The following is an 18040-nucleotide window of genomic DNA, read 5'->3' on the forward strand; positions in this document are numbered from 1 at the left end:
ATTTATAAGAAGTTGAAAAAGATTACGAGTCTCACATGTAAAAAAATATTGAGTTGAAAAAATTGTAGATCATATGTGTAAAGATGTTTTGAGTTGAGATGAATTTAGTGATTTAGCTTCGTTTGGAAAGTAAATCCATCTCAACTCATCTCAATTCATCATTACAACTTTTTCAAATTTCAATATAAAATATAATAAACAATTCAACTTTTTCAAATCTCAAAATAATAATAATAATAATAAATAATATTTTAATAATATTTTATCATCTCAACTCAACTCAACTCAATTCAATTTAACATCCAAACGCACTTTAGTTACATATTTAGATGTTAGACTCAATTTAAAATTAGACTGCTCATTTCAGTCTTAACTTCCAAACGGGCCTACGCATAACCCCAAGTCATTTTGCTTGGGCTGAAATAGATTTCAATAAATGCACCGGTAATTTCCCCCCATTTATGGATCTTATGCCCATATACTTATGGAGCAACGTTTCGCATCATTTAATTGGTCTCATGCATCCACTGCCCGAACCGACAACAATTTATGGCACTCCTGCTGGATCCTTAAGAGACGCAACATTTCTTGGCACCATCATACTTTGATGCCTCAAATCTACAAGACTACAACATCTGGCAATGGAATTAACTTTAGCCTATTGCATACCACATAATTTTCTTGTCTTGAACACACAAAAAGGGAAGCATAATACGAGAGGGTGAAGATCAAAACCACCAATATCAAATTTCCATTCTATAAGTAGACACTATTCCAAGGAAGCTCGAAAATAACGACTGTCTGAATCACTCCGTATGATCACAATTAAACAAAGATATCCGGTAGTGTCTTGACATGGAAATAATAACAGCAGTCAAACTCAGCAACTAAATATGCGAAGACAATAAAACAATCAGGTGTTTGTTGCCCGTGTGTATATCTGCTGGCTTGAATGTGCAGACACCATCCTGATCACGCCTCTGGCCATCAACTCTCTGATTGCCCTCCTTGCGAGTGATCCATTAATCTGAGAGAAGCATGCAAAGCAGAAAAGTTATAAAGAGAACACATTAATATTACTCCAATAGTAGAGTTGACAAACATACATGGCAGGAGTCATTAAAGGGAGGCAGGACAGGAAAGGAGAGGAGGGCAGGAGTATATTATGAGCACATTGCGATATATTCAGACTGCCTATGCCAGTATTCCTCTAGCATGGTTACTTACCAAGGTGATGACTATAGCCAGTGACTGAACCAGGGTGCTCTCGTCAACAATCAATTTTTAATCTAATTAAAATAATAATGCAAATCGGTTTTCAAAACAGATCACAACTACAGAATAAAAAAAATGGCTGTGGTAATACCCATTGTCGACAGACAGATTTTTCAACTAATTTCTTCATGATAAATAGCTCCTTCTCAACATCATGAACCCAAATTGAAAATCCTCTACCAATGGGTAGCAGCTTGGCAGTAATTCACCTTTCTTCCAATGGATGCACGAGTTTTGGAAATTAGAAATCTTCTTTTCTTTTATAATAAAAGAACTAGAAATCCTCTATCGATAGAAAAAATGTAAGCATCTTGATTCATTCACAATAAGCTTGTATTATGCATCAAACTAGGAAGCCACATTTGTTTAGATCCTGAAACTTCAGACTCCATTATCACAATTAAATACTTCAAAAAAAGGGTCTGTTAAAATAGCATATATGTGCAGGTTACTTTATTGCGGCATTCATAACTAGAACCAGTCATGTGAACCATCCCCCGCCTGAAAAGATTTACGGACCCAAGCATGACCATCCAGGATTGTCGCCCAACAGCAACCCAATATGATATTTCTTTTGCTGAAAACTTTAGTGGTAGCAGTAGCACCGACAACTGCTCCGATTCTAGTAGTTTAACATTCTCCCCAATAATTCTTAACTCAGATTCTGATAAATTAGTATCTCTAAAAAAAATTCTGGTAAACTAATTCGTTCGCAATGACTGAACGGGTTTTTCTCAGAAACACACACAACAACGACCTAACAGCTTTATAACCCACGAATAAAAAAAAATACAAAGCAATAGAGGTGCTCACAGAACTGATTAGCAACGATATCCGAACATAAATATTTTGACAACAAAAGATAAAACAACGATGATATACCCTCAAACGGTCGGAGAGAATGGAGGGGGTGATGAGCTTGTATTTCGGAGCCTCGGAGAGGAGCTTATCATATGTGCCCTGGTCGAAAAGCACCATGTTGTTCACCTTTTCCTTCTGCTTTCCCTTGCTCCACTTCTATTACCCCAGAAAATAAAATAAATGAACAAACTTTAAGCATTATCAGAAACCCATTCGGGGTCTCTACCAAATACTCATAAAACAATAGTACATTATCACTGTACAACAACAATTAGAGTGGATTTAACCTTCTTCTTCTGCTTTCCACCGCCAGATTTGGCAGGCTTGGAGGACGGTGGAGGAGCCTTGTCTTTCTTTGGAGCCTGCAACAAGAAACAAAAAAATCCAAAATTTAGTTAAGAGTGAGATAGAGAGAAACTTCACAGCTACTGATAAATCTTTGGGATAATCCAATAACAGAGTTGTATACCATCGGATCGGATCACAGGGAAGGAAGGATAGGCGTAGAGGGAGGCGCCAAGACGAAGCAAGAGTAGGGGCGGAGGCGCTTTATAGAACTAGGGTTTCGAATGTCGATCATGTAAATTGTAAACCCAGCTACGTACGACGCCGTTCCCTATTTACCCCCTCTTTTGACGTCAACACCACAACGACGTGTCGCTCTTTTCGGTGGCTCGCGCGAACCTATGAACGATGTGTCGTTCTTTCTGGTTTGCTTCCAACCCAACCTTATGTGTAATCTATTTTTAAAAAAATAGTTTAGCCAGATTTCATAAAATTAAACTACTGGCTTAGAAATATGTAATATATTAGTTTATAAAATTATTTTTTTTATAAAATATATCTAACATATCATATAAAATCATAATATCTTATAAAAAAAAGCAGAATAGAAAAAAACATGACATGACATTTTGTTTTCGTAAGAAATATAGAAACAAATTCTACTCTTATCCAAACACAGAGAATGGAGAATTTATTCTATTCTATTTTTCCGGACAAATGCAACTACCCAAAACCAGTACATATCTCCAAACGCATGGAAAAATGATCCTCAATGGTACAAAGAAGCCAAAATTTGAATATTCGAGATAAGGTAAATTACTTTACTCAGGAAAAATAAAGGTAAGTAGTTTCAGAGGGAGAGAGAGAAATAAAAACAATAGAAAGTTGAAGAAATAAAGCAAACATGAAAAAAGAAAAAGAAACAGTAAAAAGTGTAATTCTACAGCCTATAAATTGAAACTTCCTTAAGGTCTGATTTGTATTCGCAAGTCATCTTAACTTATTTCAACTCATCTCAATTCATCTCATTACTATTCATTATTATTTATCAATTTTAACTCACAAATCTCATTACTATTTACAATCCATCTCATTACTATTCACAACCCATCTCAACTCATTTCAACTCATCTTCGAATCCAAACGAGTTGAACAACATCCCCTTTTGAACAAACAGAGCAAATATTGTTCACTTTGTCTTGTTTTGCCCTTCCAACTCTCTATTTACCTCTGAAGCCTTGGCTGCCTTTTTAACTCTCTCTCTATGCTCCGAAACCTCAACTCCGCCTTGTCGTCTTCCATGATGGAAGCATTTTTTCTTTTTTCTTTGTTCAGACAAATGGTCGCTAATGAAGCTGTGATGAAAACTCAGTTCCCTTTCGAGTGAAAACTGCAAAACGAAAAAAAAAAAAAAAAGGAAGTAAAAATCCTCAATCCTTTTGTCCAAGCCCTGTATATGCAAATGGATTCATTCAATTTCTACAGCATCAAAGCTGAGAAGGCAAACGCGTTGATGCTAAGGCATCGCCAGCTTCAAAAGATCGCAAACCTTTGCCGGGTAATCGAGGTATGTGTTGTTCTTGTCTTGATTTCTAGTCTTTCCATGCAACTCCCACTTGCTGTCAACAACTCCACCGGGTATTTCCGTGATGTGAAACTCGTCTTGGTGAGCCCTCGCTTCGTGTTTTTCGTCGGAAATGTTATCATTATCACCCTTTTCGCTAAGTCCGGTCAGTTTTCAGCTCGAGATTCTACAACAAAGACTTCAGGATTTGATCTTTATGAGGAGTTCATCAAGAACAGTGAAAAGATCAATCGGAAGGTTCACCCAGACGAGACCCCAAAACTTGACGAGCATATCAATATTTCTGATGAGAGTGCAGTCACGGATTACCGGACGGTACTTGAGAGTTACTCGCAGTATTCAAATGGCGGGACGTCGTGCGAGAAAACAAGCCGAGATCAGGGCCAGGAGAAAGAAAAATGCATAAAGAATACTGCTCGTTGTTGTGAGAGGTTGGCGAAAAGTTCATGTCCCGAAGATGAAATTAGCAGCGAGGAGTTCCAGCGAAAGGTTGAGGCTTTCATTGCCTGCTGGCATCAAAGGCTTCGAAGGGAAGAAGAGTACCCTGTCACTGTGCTCTAGAATTAGTGTGATGCATTTTACGCCAACAAAAAAAGGAAAAAAAAAAAAAAGAAAGTGTGTAATGCAAATATGCAGTATGCATTTTCACTTCCATTGTATATCAAACAGTTTCTATTTAGGATTATTAATATACTATAAGAAAGTTTTTGGTTATTTAGGGGGAAAAAAAAAAAGTCAAATCCATGAAAAATAATGAGTTTATTTGTGTAAATATTATTTTAAGAAAACCTTTAATCTCGTGATAGTAGTGCTGCTGTGTCTTCTCAATTTGTCCACTTGATGTGCCCCTAATGCAAATCGCACTTTTTTTTTTTTTGTTTTTTATTGCAAACATTTTTTAAACATGTTTAAACATTTAAAAAAAATAAGAAAATACAAATACACTAATAGTCACTTCCTTAACCATTAAGAAAAATAAAATTTAAAAAAAAATTAAATGCATGAGGATTCAAAATAAGATAACAAATTGAAGATGCATAATAGCATTATTCATCTCATAATTGTCAAAGAGAATAACTTATAACCGGTGTCTCCTATAAAGGCTTATTATCGGAGACCAATGGGTACATGTCACATACGGGATTTATGAAGACAACGACCTCTTTGTGCTGTAGGGGATTATTTGTTCATACCCCTACCCCTCTCTCTCTCTCTCTCTCTCTCTCTCTCTCTCTCTCTCTCTCTCTCTCCTTCCGTCTCCTTCATGAAAATCTTAACCCGAAATCTGAAAGTAAAATGGTCTACTCCCACTGTCCAAGATCAAAATTGAAATCCTTAGCCCGACATCACGTTTACGTCCGCTATTGACTGCTTGTGGCTGGAGAATGACACAGAAGATCTTGATCTCGAATTTTGACTTGTTTTTCTTTTCCTCTTCTTCTTCCATTGCTAAATGAATATGCAAAAACTCTTGCATCTTCTGCCAAAAATTGTCCTTTTGGCTTGTCGCCTCTAGAAATTTGTTTTTTTTTGTATTTTTTTGGCCTTGGCCTTGACCTTGACCTTTTATTGCTTTAATGAGCAGGGGTAGATAGCCTAATTTTTATTGCTTCACTTTCAAATTATCCATTAAGCATTGATTTTACTGGAAAAAAATTAACGTAGTCTTTTCTTTTTCTTCTTCTTTTTTTTGAGTTTCTTTTTCTCTTCATCTTCCATTGCAGAATGAATTTGCAAAAACTCTTGCATCTTCTGCCAAGAACTATCCTTTTGGCTTGTCACCTCTAGAAATTTTTTTTTTTTTTGTATTTTTTTGGCCTTGACCTTGACCTTGACCTTTTATTACTTCAATGAGCAGGGGTAGATAGTCCAGTTTTTATTGCTTCACTTGCAAATTATCCATTAAACATCGATTTTACTGGAAAAAAAATTATAACGTAGTCTTTTCTTTTTCTTCTTCTTTTTTTGAGTTTCTTTTTCTCTCTCTCTTTTTTTTTTTATGGGATTTGAATGCATCTGTAGTCAAAAAATGCATATATCAGTGATGGAGACCCATGATTTAATTAAATACAAAAGTGAAAGGCTCGGATGTTGTTGTCTTTAGGCATCAAATGAGCTGAGAAGTTGGGAAAAATACCAATTTGTTGTAGCCTTTGCAATATCCGCTTGGATCCTCAACGTGATCTACCCAGATGGACGGAAGGAGAGAGAGATGATTTTCGGGTTGGAGATTTCGTGAAGGTGACGGAAGGAGAGAGAGAGAGACAGGGATTTCTGTAGATGGACGGGGGGGAGAGAGAGAGAGAGAGAGAGAGAGAGAGAGAGAGAGGGGTATGCACAAAGGATCATCTGCAGCATTGAGAAGGCCGGTATCTTCATAATCTCTTACGTGGCATGTTTCTATTTGTCTCCGATAATAAATCTTTGTAGGAGACACCGTGTCAAGACCCCATCAAAAATCGCCCTAGGACATGGTCCTAAGCATACATGGGCTAGCCAAGGCCACCAAGAGCCAATGCCGTGGGCCCCCATGGGTTCCACAACACTATCATTTGTTTATGATTTATTGATCTATTTATTTTATTTTTATTTATCAAGGGATCTATTAGGATTTTCACTTTCTATTCTCTATAAATAAGACCCTTAGGCATTTAGTTTACATCTTTTGAACATTTGGCAAATTTCCTAAGTGGGTAGACTTGTTCTTGAGATTACCCTTTCGGTGCTAGGCACTTGGGCTACTTGGGCGCAATTCGTGAATCTCTAGTAGAGAATCATCACCTTGAAATTCGTGAATAGGTGTGATTTAACTTATCTTGTTCTTGCAACTTGGTACAATTCGTGAATCCAAGTTGTGTTATCTTTGTTATTTTCAAGTTTATCAATCTATGAGATTTATTGCAACTATTGTGCAATCCGTGAATCAATAGTTGAAGTGCTATCTTGTTCATCCATTATCTTCATTGTTCTTATTTTCCATCTTATTCATCTACACTTTCTTACATATCTAAATATTCATATAAACTAAAAAGAGTCTTCATATTCTTTTGTTGAGTCCATTCATCTTTGTGCATTTTTGACTTGGTGGTGAAGTTGTTCATCATTGTGTTCTTGAATGTTCATATGTGTTCATCCGTATTATTCATTTATTTGATCCACCCAAACACTAAGTCTCGCCCACTATAGTGTTTGATCTAGTCCACTTTCCATAAATTACCTAGCTGCCCCTCCATAAAACCTTAGTCATATTTCCCACTTACCATACTCGGCCACAACCTTATCCCACATACACCACTCGACCAATCCTAGTGTTGCCTTACTTCTCATAATAGTTCACTTCCCATAATTAGCCTTCATCCCTCAAATACATTGCCCTATCCATGAGTCATACTTGTCATACTTGGCTTGCCTATAAATCTTTCCATTTCATAAAACCCTAGTCCATATACTCCACTTACATATTCAGCCACACCAAAGTCTTCCATCCATAAAACCCTAGCCGTTTCACCTCAAATCTCTATAAGGTAATTCATTCCTTTTAGGAGTCTTGCGTCCATCCACTCACACAAACCCTAGCCACCCATCAAGAGTCTCATTTCGCAACTTCTTTAATTCAAAGAGAGTTGACTCAATCCAATTTCATCTCTTGATTCTAGGAACTTCCCTTGAATCACTCAATCCCTCCAATCACTCATCCAATTTCTTAAATTTCTCAACTCCTTCCATAAACCTAGTCAACCAAAGACTCCATCCTCTTGCCATATTCAAATCTAAATCCTTTTTTTTTTTTTTAATCTTATCATAGTTAATTCTTAAAGTCAATGAGCAACCCTTGACTCATTCAAACTCATTCTCATCTATCATATCCAATCCCTCAAATCTCTCATTCCCTACAATCACACAAGTCAACCAAAGATCCCAATCTTATCTTGCCATATTCAAATCCTATCTTCCATCTCCTAATCCCTAAAGTCAAGGAGCAACCCTAAACTCATTCAAACACCATCCATCTTCATCCATTGACCATATCCAAATCATATATTCCTCATCTTATCTTTAAGCAATCCTTAAAGTCAAGGAGCACCCTAGACTCATTCAAACACTTTCTCCTATTGCCAATACCGAATCACCCTAACATTAATGGGTAACCAACCCCAAAATTGGCCAACCCTAGCCACCAAACCCTAGCCTCTCTCATCCACACCATTCCAAACCCTAGCATCTTAGCTAAGACTCCAACCCCAGTCTATCTCTTCCCAATCTCGAAATCATCCTTAGTCACCACACAAAACCCTAGTTATACTTCACCATACCAACCCTAATTATCATATAAGTGACCATAACATCAAGGGTAACTTTCAAGCCATTCCACATTGTATCAAACGCCCTTATTCATCCCTTAGATCAACCTAAGAACTCATCATCACTATCATACGTGCCATTATTGTCCAAAGACTAAGTAAGTTGGCAAGGTCATTCGGTCTTTATTCACATCAAGGCGAACTCGTGATCCTTAGTGTTAGGGACAAGACCGGGATCCTTAACACACCTGCCCGAAGCGTTTCTCATTGTCAAAAGCAGATGCTTGATGTAATATTTCGTGAAATGAGCATGTCTTGGAGATTGGATAAGCGGATAAGAGAATTCCCCAAGTCCTAGAAATGATGCTTCTTTTTTTTTTTTCCCCCCGGATAAGAATGTGTTCAAAGCTGTGTCATATGCTCATTCAGATGCTTAATTTGATGCCAAGTCCTAGTGAGCTCTTGCTTTGCATTTTCTAACATATAATAATTGTCAGAATAACTCCGCATCTGAAAGGTGCATTCTACCCTATTAAACAAGAAACAGTTGACTAATTATTTGTTTGAATTGGTCATGCAACCGTACAATTATATTAAATAATTTTATTTTGTCTCTAGTAATTGGCCTGGAATCAAGCCAGTGGCTTGGAATCATTTTTCCAGTCTTTTTTTTATTTCCAGTCTGTGTAAGTTTTAAGTTTTATAGATGAAATCAGTAAGTGGCACATGGAATTTGCAAAAGTTATTCTTGCCTGGTAGAAGAGTCTTTCCCATACTCATTGTTTTAGATATTTAGTTGGTAATTAAAACATTTATATCAAATTTTAGATGAGTTTAATAAAAATATTTGTAGTTAATATTAACATTAAATGACTATTGAAAATATTATTTTTTAAATAATAATTTAATTATAATTTGATTATTAATTAACATATGATGTGTAAAATTGTAAAATATGAAAAAAATAAATAAGATAAAAATAAAAATATTAAATATTAAAATAAAAATATTTTATTATTATTTTAGATAATTCAACCTAGGAATATGTTTTAAACAGAAGACAAAAGACAAAAGACAAAACATGTTATATTAGAAAAATTCGGAATTTGACTTTGCCTATTGAATGCTAATGATGTTAGTATTGCATACCTTGAGCCGGTCCTGCCTGGGTGTTTTTTCTGTGTTTGACATTTTGGTGTATATGGACGGTTCCTGTTCGATTGATCTTGAAAGGGAGAGGAGACTATAGATAATGGGGATTTGTTAAGTCACCATTTGATAAAATAATAATAAAAAAAAGATTTATAAGAATTAGATTTATCATATATCTAACTAGAATAATATTATATGTAATCGTAGAGTATACAAATACTATATAGTCGTTTTTAATAATTACGCGAAACTTGCACACTCATTATTATAACTATCATTTCTCATCTAACTATTTATATTTGAACCAAGGCAACCAATCCACACAGACTAGAGATGGAAGCGAATCAAATTCTCTACATGAATGGAGGAGATGGAGAAACAAGCTATGCCAAAAATTCTTTAATTCAGGTATTATCTCTCGTACTCACAAATACAGTCACAATTTGTAAGTTTTTAGTCATTCTCTTCGTCCATTTCGTTCGAAAAACTATTGAACCACTTGATTTTTCTTCTAGAAAGAGGTGATACTCAAGGCAAAGTCAATATTAGAAGAAAGCGTAGTACGGCTCTCTCTAAGCAGTTTCCCCAAGTGTGTAAAACTAGCAGATTTGGGATGTTCATCAGGACCCAACACGCTGTCGTTGGTTTGGGAGATTATGGACATCATCTATGCAACATGCCAACGGGTTAATCACAAGGCACCCATGTTCCAAGTGTTCCTTAATGATCTTCCGGGCAATGATTTCAATACCATATTCAGGTCTCTGCCGAGTTTTTATGAGAAACTAAAGAAAGAGAAGGGAAGTGAGTTTGAGCCTTGTTTCATCGCAGGAATGCCTGGAACTTTCTATGGGAGGCTCTTTCCCGACTGTTTTCTTCATTTTGTTTACTCTTCTAACAGTCTTCAATGGCGTTCCCAGGTTAGCACTTATGACCTAATTTATCTGTTTCCTTTTGGTGGCCGTAGGATAATCATATTAGAAGGATATATAACATATGAGCTCTGTCATCACTGGAAAAAAAAAAAAAGAAAAGAAAAAAAAAAAGGAGCACGCTTGGTGGCATTATGGAGATGCTTTTGGCACTATTTTTCTTCTAAAAAGGCATCACGTCACTATAAAAACATTTCTTTAAAAAACATGCATGGAATTGCTTCCCATATATAAATATTCACCTGAAACATGTTGAGAATTGTATTAATTTACAGGTCCCTGAAGGGCTTGTAGGGGAATCAGGGGTTCCATTAAACAAGGGTAATATTCACATAGCAAAGACAAGCCCCCATCATGTGCTTAAAGCCTACTCGGATCTTTTTGAGAAAGACTTTACATTATTTTTAAGATCACGTTCGCAAGAGATGGTCCCTGGTGGTCAGATGGTCCTTGTGATGTTAGGTAGTACCAGGAAAGCTGATTCTTCTAGCAACCAAAGCTGCTCCATCTGGGAGTTATTAGGTTTCGCTCTAAATGACATGGTCCTAGAGGTACGGTACAATTATTTTCTTCTTCTTCTCTGCTGAACGTAAGGTATCTATCAGTTGCATTAAGGGCAGGCAGACATAGGACTTTTTCATGCAAACGAAATGGTTGTTTTTCACTATGTATTTCTTATTATAAGCGGTATTAATCCAGGGAAAAGTTGAAGAGGCGAAATTGGACTGGTTCAATCTGCCATTTTATGCACCTACCATAGAGGAAGCTAAGGCCGTGATCCAAACAGAAGGAACCAGCTTCAACATTCATCGATTTGAAACATTTGAAGTGGCCTGGGATTGTAACATGGATGAATACATGAGTAACAAAGGGTATAGTTTTGAGGAAGCCGGTAGAGGAAAGTATGTGGCCATGACTATGAGGGTGGTTGCAGAATCGATGCTGGTGGGTCATTTTGGAGAAGAGATCATGGATGATTTGTTTGAAAGATTTTCCAGTAAGATAGAAGAATATTTGGAGGTTGAGGAAGCCAAGCACACGATTATCACCATTTCCATGACGAAGAATGTTTAATATTTCTGAGCACTTCTCAAAGGAGTTGTTTCCCCAACAGTAGGATTAAGTTGTGTATTCTATATATTCCATGCATTCATGAAAACAATTCAGGTTTTGCGTGTCCATAGTCTGAATAAATAGGGGAAGAAATTCCAAACTACACCATTCTATCAATCTTCCACATATACATCCTGTCGGAGATAGCTCAGACTTTATTGCCCATCTACCTTCAGTCATCAAAACGAAAAGTCTGTTTTATGAAGGCCAGTGATGGTTGGTGGTTTTGGTGTAGCGTTAAATAAGCAGGATGTATATGTGGAAGATTGATAGAATGGCGTAGTTTGTATTAAAATAAATTTTGTTTGTGGTGTAATACAAACTACACCATTCTATCAATCTTCCACATATACATCCTGCTTTTTTAACGCTACACCAAAACCACCAACCATCACTGGCCTTCATAAAACAGACTTTTCGTTTTGATGACGGAAGGTAAATGGGCAATAAAGTCCCCCTACTAACCCCACCAGACCCCTAATTAAAAAGTCCCTCTTGCATAGCCTGCTTGTCTCCTCCATCCCGCAGACAATGGGTAGTCCTCCATACGTATGGACAAAAATCTCCAATAGATTACCATAACAACACTTCTTAAAACTGCTGGACAAATTTCAACTACAACAGTTCTTACCATAAAAATAGATTACCATAAAATTCCCAGGACAAAAATCTCCATACACACAAATACTTATTCAAATCTCCAATATTCCAATTATAATAACAGTTCTTTAAATCTCCAATGTTCCAATTAGAACAATCATTAATCATATACAACAGTTCTCAAAGAGGCACACACATGCAAGTTTTGAGGAACTCATTAATTATAACAAACACGTAGGCAGACAGGAATTTGATATTCATAACAAACATAGATAATTGCTCCATAAATAAAGAGCATCTACTTAACTGAAACCCATACATAGGTGCAGCGTTCCAACAAAATGCTACACAGTTGATAACCCAAAATTTAAAATTAGAAATATACCCTTAATTCAGCAGTCAAAGATAGCAAACTGTTAATACCTCCTCAAAGGCTCATAGCCCACATCCTCCCGTGCTGCGCATCCAATGCCAAGAAGCCTGTCTGAGTATTGCTCACCACTAATGCGTTGTAAGCACAGAGGAAAACATCATCAGGCAATGGAGGATCAAACTCTTGCAGCAATTTAACACACTGAGTGTGCTGATCAAAATGGGCATCGCTGATGGAACTAGGTGTGCCTCTGCTGCGCTTCGAACCTGATGCGTCATCCTGATCCTCATAGCGATTCCATCTTGTTATGGAAGTCCGAGCTATCTCTGACAGGCAGTTGGACATCTCTTGCTGTAATTGCGTGGTCCCCCCTCTATTTCGGTGATTTTTGTTCCAGCCCAATGAAAGTGATGATTGCCCAACCCCCATTAAGCTATCCATATTAGCACTGTTGATACCCAGATCTTGTCTATTGCCCACATTAATGCGTTAGCCCATATCTTCATCAAGCCGGCACTCCTCGTCATTGATTCGGGGTGGTTACGTTGACACGTGCCCGAGTGTCCCAGTGGCTACCGACGTCCCGAAAATGGTGCAAAGCTGCTCATACTTTGGGCCGGCAGTGGTGTGAAAAACTTTCTACTATGGTTTCGCCTAGCACAAACAAAACAGGAACATTATTATTCTATATGGATAACTACAAAAAAAAAAAAAAAATAATAATTTCTAACTAACTAGCAGAAAATTCAGTTAGAAGAAATAACTGCTTACCCTAAGAGCATGGGCCTAGTGTTCGTCACTGCTGATGACCGTTACGGTCTCCGGATCCTAACCCATACCAGTTAGGCTCATAAGGTCCATGAAAAGTCCCTACTTCTGTTTCAGCCTATGTAGTTTGCCCCTAACTTGACTGGCATCATATACCCTTACACCCACTGCCATAAGGCGTTGAGCATAAGTGGTCCCGGGATGTGATCCTCCCTCCCTTTATTGCACCAGTAAGGGTGTCCGCATGCAACATGTCAATCAAAATCTCCTACATCCCATCCGTCCAAAGCTCACGATCAGTGTGTGTATTTTCCGGATCATCCATGTGAATTAGCTAAGGATGCAGAAAATACATATATGCAACATATTCTCAATGATTAAACTAAAAAAAATTCAATTTATGGAATTCATCAACACTAAAACCTTTATCACTTAATAAACTAATGTAATTTAAGAAAATATATCATCGTAATACATCTAATTAATATACAAACAATGAACTTTAGCATGCAAGTTATATATATTTTCTTGTGCTTCTTGTCTGGGCAGGGATAATTACAACCTGCCATGTCAATAATGTGAACTTTATATACCCTATGACACAAACTAATATTGTGATATTTTATTGTTTAGATGCATTGAGAAGATCACCGCCACATCAAGAGCAGTACAGAACTATGTCAACAATCGAGCAACAAAAAAAAAATTTCAAATGCCCAAAAATAAATCCAGCAATATTAATAATTTAACAGCTCAGTCCAAGATCATGCAGATTGCCATTAATACACAATCTTTAGGCAACAAGTCCAGCAATTGAAAAGGAGCAATGGATTACCATACCTTCAGTGGGTGCCTTTGCCGGGAGGAGTGTAGCTGGTATGGCTATACAGAATATGATTACATCAGTGTTCACAATTTATGAATATGATTACATCTATAATGGAGTTTAGACATCTGTGTACACGCTCTTATGAATATGATTACAGAACAGCAATTCCTTCACAATTTAAAAGAAATCTGGACGAATTCTCTGTTAAATCCAATATACATGTATAAATTGAAAAAGTCATAAATGCGTAACCAAACAAGATTCCATTACCTTGAACGACCGCGTATACAGAGCCGTGGTGGCTGTGCATACAATACGGCGTTTATGGGTAGTCCTTTTGGCGGCCGTGCGACGGATGCAGACAGTGGTGGTGGTGGGTCTACGTAATGGGGTCATTTTCAATTTATAGAGGATTTTGGAAGGGGAAAAGCCACGGAGGGCGACTGTTTTTGATAATAGAAATCGAAAACAAAGATTTCCGAAATATAAAGTGTAGAGGCGTGGGGAATCTCTTGAAAAAAAGACCAGGAATCATGAGCTGCTGCAGTCGAAAAATGGGGCAGAGGGGGGTAACAAAGTTGCAGAGTGGAAGAAAACAAAAATGGTTAGATCCACAGGAAAAAGATGCAGCATGGTTACCTTTATGCCGTTCCAGCATCCCCGACGACCACCAACGCCGTCTCGGTCTATCACCTGCGGGCTGAAAATGGTACATGCACAAGATAAACACAGCCAGGATGAAAGCACGGGGGTGGTCAGGCGGAGGGGATGGGGTTGGTTTCACCAGTGAAACCCTGGCTTTCGGCAGAGGGGAAGGGGATGGGTTCTCGATGCTTCGATCGCATAAAGTGGGGAGGAGAAAGGCGTTGAAGGGGAAAATTATTCTGGGGAGCGGGGAGGACAATCGTTCAGTTCCTTTCACTGCGTAAAGAACACAGTGCTTTTCACTGTCCAGTCTCTTTTTCATTGTTACTGTCATGCACTAATGAAAAAAATCTTCATTGAAGGTACTATTTGGCTGCATTTATTACACATATGACGTGTAGATCGGATTCATTAAGACACTGAATTGGTTTGAGGCATTCCGTCTCTCAACCCTCATTCTCATTTACCATTTCGCCTCCAAGCCCCCCCTTGTTAGGGTTCCTTGAAGAAGGAATAGAAGAGAACGAAGGAATGACTCTAGGAAGAAGCTTCGGTAATCAAGGAATTGAAAGTGAAGCGGAAGTGAGTTAGAAGAACTCTATACGCACCGTTTGCTACAAGAGTAGAACGCACCGTTTGGGAAGGAGTGGAGCGCACCGTTTGGGAAGGAGACTTGTCGTTTAGCATGCAGGCAACAGTGCCGTTTATTGTCTTTATTTGTCTTTTTCATTTGCTTTGTTATTGCTTTCTGTTAGAATAAGGACACGTGTAAGCAACTTAGGTGATGAGTTTGTTAAGCTGCTGAGTATGTAATCCGTAGTGGTACGCAGTAGGAATCATCTGGAAAAAACGTCTGAACAATTGTCCTTTGTTTTGGAGGTTGAGGGATCCCTCGAAGTACCCTAATGGCTCACTGATTTTCTCAGTGCCTTTTATCAAACAGTTTGTCTGCAATATTCTTCCATCCTTATATCTTCTATTCATACATCATTCCATTACACTTCATACACACCCAGTATCCTTACAATTGGTATCACGAGCCTACGGTTCTAATGGCTGATAATACACGTTCCAGCAAGCAAACTCAGGAGCTTCTTACTCAACATGACCAACGTTTTCATGAGCTACAAGAATAGATGAATCAGATTAATGATATGCTCAGAACTATGATGGGAACTCAAACACAACCACAAACCCAGCTGGCTCTCCGTGAGCCACCACCTGAAATGGAAATTGAAAACAGAAGGCCATTGCAACGTGGAGTCAGGCTTGAGTTTCCTCACTTTGATGGTCAAGACCCGGCAGCTTGGATCTTCAAGGCGTCTCATTATTTTGAATACCATCAAACAACTCCTGCTCATCGACTCCTCATGGCATCATACCACATGAACGGTGAAGCTCTTGTTTGGTATCAAGATGCTGCAGACACGGGGTAATTTCAGTGTTGGCAATCCTTCATTAAGGCCCTCCAGCTGAGGTTCGGGCCTACAACTTATGATGACCCCATGGAGGCCATCACAAGGTTGAAGCAAACCTCTTCTTTGGCAGAGTATAAGGGTCGGTTTGAAGCTCTCTCTAATCGTCTGAAGGGATTACCTAATTCTCATAAGTTGAGATGCTTCCTTAGTGGCCTCAAAGATGAGATCCGACTCCCTCTTCGCATGTTCAATCCCATTAACTTGAATGCATCATATGGCCTCGCACGGATTCAGGAGGAGTACTTGGTTAGTTCCAGCAAACCAATAAAACAATGGGGAGAAAAAAATAGTTCATCTAATCTTACTAGGGGTCATGGGACTTATTCAAGTTCTAGTTACAACAGATATAATAAACCAGCAACACCGGCAATAAGGGTTTATTCCACACAAATGGATGAAAAGCGACGCAAAGGGCTATGTTACCACTGTGGAGATAAGTGGAATCCCGCACATATTTGTAAGTCCTCTAAAATTTACCTTATGCATGTTGTTGATGATACTATTGCTGAAGAAACAAAAGAGGTTTTTTATGATTCACATGAATTGGTGGATAATGTGCCCAAAATACAACCTGAAATCAACCCAGAAATTTCACTTAATGCCCTCACGGGTACACCTTGTCCAACTACTATGAGATTGAAGGGAAAGATTGGCTCCTCTGTGGTGATCATTCTGGTGGATACAGGAAGTACACATAACTTCATGGACCCTTCCATTGTGAAAAAAAATAATCTGTGTATGGATGGGTCTGGTCAACTTAATGTGAGGGTAGCTAATGGGGAGATTTTGCAAAGCTCGGGAAGCTGTAACAGAGTTTTAACATCTATCCAGGGCACTAATTTTAGCCCTTCATTTTTTATTTTACCCCTTGCCGGCTGTGATGCTGTGCTTGGAATACAATGGCTGAACGGGTTGGGGTCCATTACTTGGAATTTTTCTAACCTCAATATGAAGTTTGAGTGGGGAAACAAGTGGGTGGAATTACAGGGCATTCAGCCTAGTGAGGTTACATTTACTGATGAGGGGGCTAAATGTTTGATGAGTACATTTCACTAGGGTAAGGGACTTTTTTTGCAATTAATGGCAGTAGAGGTACAACGACCTACAAAAAATTATGGTCCAGCAATCACCAAACTGCTGGATCAGTTTCAGCAGGTTTTTCAGGAACCTGAAGGACTTCCACCAATTAGATCCCATGATCACAAAATAGTGCTGAGGGAAGGCACTAACCCTTTTCCACTCGACCATACAGATATCCTCATTACCAAAAGGCCGAGATTGAGAAAATAGTGTCCGAGTTACTCACCCAAGGGGTCATAAGGCCTAGCAATAGCCCTTTTTCTTCACCCGTTTTGTTGGTCAGGAAGCAGGATGGGAGTTGGCGCCTATGTGTTGATTATAGGGCACTTAACCAGCAGACTGTAAGGGACAGATTTCCCATTCCAGTAATTGATGAGTTACTAGATGAGCTCCATGGTTCCTTGGTTTTCTCTAAATTAGACCTACGGTCTGGCTACCATCAGATACGGGTGGTTCCTGAGGATGTGCCTAAGACGGCCTTTCGTACACACGAAGGCCACTATAAATTTTTGGTAATGCCCTTTGGGCTTACCAATGCCCCGTCCACCTTCCAAGGGCTTATGAACACAGTTTTAAGACCATTTCTACGCCGATTTCTATTAGTATTTTTTGACGATATATTGGTATACAACAGATGCATGGAAGATCATTTTGGCCACTTAAAACAGGTCTAGAGGACCCTTTAGGAACATTGCTTGTTTGCTAAAAGATCCAAGTGTCTCTTTGCAGTCCCTGAAGTTGAATACTTGGGCCACATTGTCTC

At 38.3% G+C, this 18040-nt stretch overlaps 3 protein-coding genes across 4 annotated transcripts; 2 read left to right on the forward strand and 1 right to left on the reverse strand.

Annotated features, from left to right (window-relative positions):
- Positions 1-722: 722 nt before the first annotated feature.
- Positions 723-2840, reverse strand: LOC121256327 (40S ribosomal protein S25-2). Its single transcript, XM_041157096.1, has 4 exons — positions 2606-2840; positions 2424-2498; positions 2158-2292; positions 723-1027 (listed from the first exon to the last, which is right to left on the reverse strand). Exons 1-4 carry the CDS (start codon positions 2606-2608, stop codon positions 914-916), a joined length of 327 nt encoding a protein of 108 aa, XP_041013030.1. The 5' UTR covers positions 2609-2840; the 3' UTR covers positions 723-913.
- A 729-nt stretch (positions 2841-3569) lies between these two features.
- Positions 3570-12292, forward strand: LOC121256326. 2 transcript variants are annotated; one of them, XM_041157095.1, is made up of 3 exons: positions 3570-3834; positions 3907-4574; positions 12282-12292. In XM_041157095.1, exon 2 carries the CDS (start codon positions 3935-3937, stop codon positions 4565-4567), a length of 633 nt encoding a protein of 210 aa, XP_041013029.1. In that variant the 5' UTR covers positions 3570-3834; positions 3907-3934; the 3' UTR covers positions 4568-4574; positions 12282-12292. The 2 variants fall into 2 exon arrangements, with proteins under 2 accessions (XP_041013029.1, XP_041013028.1); XM_041157094.1 differs by having other exon boundaries at positions 3570-4574.
- LOC121254292 (probable jasmonic acid carboxyl methyltransferase 2) lies at positions 9793-11465 on the forward strand. Its single transcript, XM_041154275.1, has 4 exons — positions 9793-9867; positions 9975-10379; positions 10667-10942; positions 11091-11465. Exons 1-4 carry the CDS (start codon positions 9793-9795, stop codon positions 11463-11465), a joined length of 1131 nt encoding a protein of 376 aa, XP_041010209.1.
- Positions 12293-18040: the final 5748 nt, after the last annotated feature.

Source organism: Juglans microcarpa x Juglans regia, chromosome 3D, assembly GCF_004785595.1.
Source record: "Juglans microcarpa x Juglans regia isolate MS1-56 chromosome 3D, Jm3101_v1.0, whole genome shotgun sequence".
NCBI classification, from domain to species: domain Eukaryota; kingdom Viridiplantae; phylum Streptophyta; class Magnoliopsida; order Fagales; family Juglandaceae; genus Juglans; species Juglans microcarpa x Juglans regia.